Source organism: Lactuca serriola, chromosome 3, assembly GCF_051521515.1.
Source record: "Lactuca serriola cultivar US96UC23 chromosome 3, Lser_US96UC23_V15, whole genome shotgun sequence".
Lineage (NCBI taxonomy): Eukaryota > Viridiplantae > Streptophyta > Magnoliopsida > Asterales > Asteraceae > Lactuca > Lactuca serriola.
The window spans coordinates 264528031-264532887 of NC_136410.1; the positions used below are offsets into that span (position 1 = coordinate 264528031).

The following is a 4857-nucleotide window of genomic DNA, read 5'->3' on the forward strand; positions in this document are numbered from 1 at the left end:
ACAGGTCGTAACCCAGAACATGTAACAATGATTGCCTAGGGCTAACCCCCATGTCTTCTTTCTATACATAAACATAAACATAATGGGCCGACATTATGGTCGTAGACCCATGCACACAGTGAGGAGACTCACCTTGCACTGCTGAAGACTAGCTGAACACTTCTGACTGCTATCCGACAACTCCTTAACTGCGGATCCTTCGGCTCCCCGAACTACCAATACCCAAAATAACACATTGACCACAATACCCACAAAAGTCAAACCAGGTCAAACTTGGTCAAAGTTCACGGTCAAAGTCAACCTCCAGTTGAATCGACTCGCCGAGTTGGTCTACCAACTCGTCAAGTCCATACTCCTCTAACCCAATACAACCCTTGACTCTACTCATCGAGTCTAGCAAGAACTCGACGGGTTCTACTTCAGTCATACAATCGGGACCATCTTCAACCAACTCACCGAGTTCGTCCTTGAACTCGCCGAGTTCATCTCCCTCACATGAATGTGTCCAGTCTATGACTCGCCGAGTTGTATGAACAACTCGTCGAGTCCATCTTCATCAACTAAGGCGATTGTCTTGGACTCGCCGAGTTCCTCCTTGAACTCGTCGAGTACGAAGATCTTCATGACTACTATGGACCCAGGTGGGCTGACTCCCTAACCAACTCAACTCATACCCTTTATAGAATGGTTTTGGGACAAGAAACTGGCCTAACTCGCCGAGTCCCACAAGTGAATCGATGAGTCCCTCAATGTCCATATCTATTCTGACGATTTCAGCCAAGCACAAGGCATCCAAGACCCAGATCTAACCACCTAGGGTCGGAATAACACGCAAAGCTGCTACATTTGCATCCATGCATGACCCTTTTTGCTCAAAAGGCCATAACAACCTCTTAAACTTTGCATGGGGAGTTCTAATGGAGTAAATCTTCCACCTTTATGCCTTAACTACTCCAAATACTCCCAGATCTGAAAGGATCTGGGTTGGGGACGTCCAAATCCCACAAGAAATCATTCTTGGTCCAAAAAATTTGTAAAAAGGGGGTATAAAGAGATCAACCAAACTAGAAGTCAAGATGAAGACTTGATTACCAATAAGTGCAGCAAATGGGGTGAATCTTCTGATCTACTTCTTCCTTCTTGAACCCCAACCTTCTTCTTGTTCTTCCAAGCTTCATCAATGCTCAAAGTCTCACAAAATGGCTCACAAACTCAAGGGAAGCTCTAGGGTTTCGCGGGTAAGGGTTTGGGCAATGGAGGCTACAAATGAGGTTGATAGAATAAGAATGAGATGCTTAAATATGGCACCATGTCCGGAAATTAGGGTTTCCCAACCCAGACCAGAGTCGCCGAGTCAGTCCCCCGACTCGCCGAGTCGGCTACTTAATCTGCGACACGGGACTCGTTCCTACTCGTCGAGTTCCTCCCTAGACTCGACGAGTAGACTTCTAGACTTAGGTTTTTTCTTTTCCTTTCTTGGTCTTCTAAATTCGGGGTGTTACAAAAAGTATGGAACTTGAGGTTTGGTCATCATCTCCCATATCAAGCACATAAAAATCAGCAGGAAACACAAGTTCATTGACTTGCCCTAATACGTCCTCTAATACACCTTTTGGGTGTGCCAAAGATCGATCGGCAAGTTGAATTATGACTATGATTTCGGCTAGAGGTCCAATTACCATTGTTTTATAGCTTGTGTAGGGTAAAACATTAATTGATGCTCCAAGATCAAGCATCGCACGTGGCACAAAAAGGTTACCTATTTTACAAGGAACCATGAATACACCTGGATCCTTGCATTTCTTCGGTAGCCATTTTTGTAACACGACTGAAATGTCTTCCCCAACCTTCACAGTTTGAATTCCTTTAAGCTTTTTCTCAGATGTGCAAAGTTCCTTAAGGAACTTAGCATATCTAGGAATATGTGTAATAGCATCTGAAAGGGGAATGTTGGTTTCAACCTTCCGGAACATGGTCATGATCTCATCATCTTCACGTTCCCTCTTTGTGATTGTTAATCTTGAAGGAAATGGTGCTGGAGTTACTTTCACTTCAGTATCTATTGGATTCTTTCACCTTGAAGTATTCTTCCTTTCCTCTTCTTTGACAACTTCTTCCACCTCAATCTCCTTTTCTTCCTCTTCTTCATTCGGAATCCTTGGGCCTTCATAGCTTTTTCCTCCTCTCAAAGTAATGGCACATGCATTATGTTTCGGGCTCTTCTCAGTTTGGGAAGGTAGCATGCCTTGTGATTCCATCCTACTCATGGATTGACCAAGTTGTGACACTTGTTGCTCTAATATTTTTATGCTAGCCTTGGTTTCTTGTTGGAAACTTTTAGTGCTAGTGGCAAGACTTTTTACAATATCCTCCAATGACATACTTGATGAACCCACTCGTGGAGGTTGTTGTGGTGGTGGCCTAGGCTGGAAATTTTGAGGTTGAAAGGGCGGCTTTTGTTGATGTTGAGGAAATGGTGGTCTTTGTTGATAACCTCCATGTTGATTTCCTCCTAGCCTTGATTACTGTTCCATCTCTGATCACCCCGTGGCTGCTCATATGCCCTTTGATTTGACCCAGGAAAGCCTCCCATGGCTTTTTCTTCTTCATAATCCTCATCTTGAAGTTGAGGGCACATGTCGGTTGTGTGCCCCACTTGAGTGCAAATACCACAAGGGTGTGGTGTGGGCTGCACACCCTTGTCTTTAGCTAGCATGATGACCACTTTTGTAAGATCAGACAATTGAGCTTCAATTTGAGGAGTTTGGACTTCTTTACACCTCGTGGTGCATCCGTGTACCATTTTTCATCATGACTTGAATGTTTAGAATCTTCAGCCATGTTCTTGATTAAGTTGCGGATTTCTGTGGGAGTCTTGTCGGGTAAAAACCCACCACTTGAGGCATTAAGAAGCCTTCTTTCCATTGGAGTCATGTCTTCAATGAAGTATTGGAGGAGCTGGTATTCGGTGATTCCATGCTTTGGACAACGGGCACAAACTTTCTTGAATCTCTCCGAATATGTGTGAAAAGCCTCTCTCTTATGTTGCTTGATTCCAATGATTTCCCTCCGTAGGGATAAAGCTTTCATCTCGGGAAAGTATTTATCCAAAAATAATCGTGCAAGATCTACACAAGTAGTAACCATCCCTAGTGGGAGGTCATAAAGTCAATCTTTTGCTGCATCTTGCACCGCAAAGGGGAATGCCCTAAGCTTGATTTGATATTCCGTAACATTGTGTGGCTTCGTTCCCACACATATGGCATGGAAATCAGTTAGAAACTTGTGAGGATCTTCATTTTCCAAGCCTCTAAAGGTGGGGAGTAAGTGGATGAGTCTGTATTTAGTTCTAAGTCGGTGGCTGACGGATATGTGATGCAAAGAGGTTGTTGAGTAACCTCTTGCCTCGATCATTGACGGAGAGTTTGTTCGGGTGGTGGGTTTGGAGGTGGATTCCCTCCATGGTTATCTCCCATGGTGTGAGTAGTGGTTGAAGTTTCTGTGGGTGTAGTGTTTGGGATATTATTGTTGGATTAGGTGTCTAAGCCCATAACTATTTTGGTATGTACTTGACCCGATTGTGAGCATGGTCCTTTTGGGTTGCCTTCACCATAGCAACTGATATGATAAACTAAGGAGAAAGAGGATTAATTATGATTTATTAATATATTATATGAATAATATATTAAAATAGAAATCATATTGTTTAATTAATATTAGTCAATAATTAATAATAATTAATTTTATGGCTAAAAGATATTAATTAAATAAATGGGACTAGAACTGTCAATTGTGTGATAGTTGAATATTGGGCTAATGGACTCCATAGAAGTTGGAGTGGATGAAATCTATGGGGAAACCCATTAGAATTCGTCCAAGGCTTCTAAGGAGGGAGTCCATGGGCTGCTTAGGGCCTAAGCAGTCAAATTAGGGCTTCCTAGTTGAAAACCCTAATATCCTACCTATATAAGGAACCCCTAAGGCCCCAAAAACATGGTGAAGTAATCCCTAAGGGTTCTTGGACATTTTTGGTGCTCCTCCTCCTTCTCCTAGGTAATCTTTTTTCTCATGGTGTTTGTGACTCCATTAGAGGTGCAACATTTGAGGCACTAAGCTTTCAAAGGTCAAGATCAAGAGGAATTGAGATTGTTTGTAACATCTGGATTCCCAGGTATCCTATTTTGAGTATTCATATTGAATTTTAGAGAGGAACTCGGCGAGTAGGCGGTTAGACTCGCCGAGTGGGATCGCCCATTTCTGGTCTGATTTAATGAAGGACTCGGCGAGTCGATGGGTGGACTCGGTGAGTCCGCGCTATTAAGTGAAACCCTAATTCTCGGGGCATGCTCCCTATTTAAAGGCCTTTATAGCCTCCATTGCGTCCACTTCACCTCTGAGAAACCCGAGAGAGAGAGAGAGAGAGAGAGAGAGAGAGAGAGTGTGTGTGTGTTTGTGGTGCTTGAGGAAGGCTAACTCACCATTTCTTGAGTGTTTTAGCAAAAGATAAGTGGTTCCAACAAGAGGAGGTCAAGGGGGCTGCGGATCCAAGGTTTTCAAGTTCAGATCTACACTATTGAGGTATCAAATCGAACTTCCCTTCTGTTGTGGGTTAAAATCTATGATTTAGGGTTTTCTATAAACCTTTTAAGGCTTGAAAGTTTGAGTATATGGTCCCTTGCTGGGTTAGACCTCAGATCTGGACCCATGGAGGTCCAGAGTACCTTTCCCATTCTGCTTTATGCTTGTTCATGGAGGATTGGAGACTAGGTTGCCATTTTTAGAGTTATTTCTCCATTTATGGCTTGATGTCGGTTGCATGCACGTAAAGGTTGCACCTTTACATGAACTTTGAGCACT

At 43.1% G+C, this 4857-nt stretch overlaps 1 protein-coding gene across 1 annotated transcript; it reads right to left on the reverse strand.

The window, feature by feature from the left end:
• Positions 1–1484: 1484 nt before the first annotated feature.
• LOC145096225 (uncharacterized) lies at positions 1485–2258 on the reverse strand. Its single transcript, XM_079033985.1, has 2 exons — positions 2077–2258; positions 1485–2019 (listed from the first exon to the last, which is right to left on the reverse strand). The coding sequence occupies exons 1-2, from the start codon at positions 2256–2258 to the stop codon at positions 1485–1487; spliced, it is 717 nt and encodes a 238-aa protein (XP_078890111.1).
• Positions 2259–4857: the final 2599 nt, after the last annotated feature.

What these genes read in the sequence shown, in the direction of transcription:
- LOC145096225 (XM_079033985.1), bottom strand. Translation starts at nt 2,258, where the DNA reads ATGGAATCACAAGGCATGCTACCTTCCCAAACTGAGAAGAGCCCGAAA. An exon ending in GAAAGGAAGAATACTTCAAG is followed by an intron (nt 2,020 to 2,076) that starts GTGAAAGAATCC and finishes ATTTCCTTCAAG; the next exon opens with ATTAACAATCACAAAGAGGG.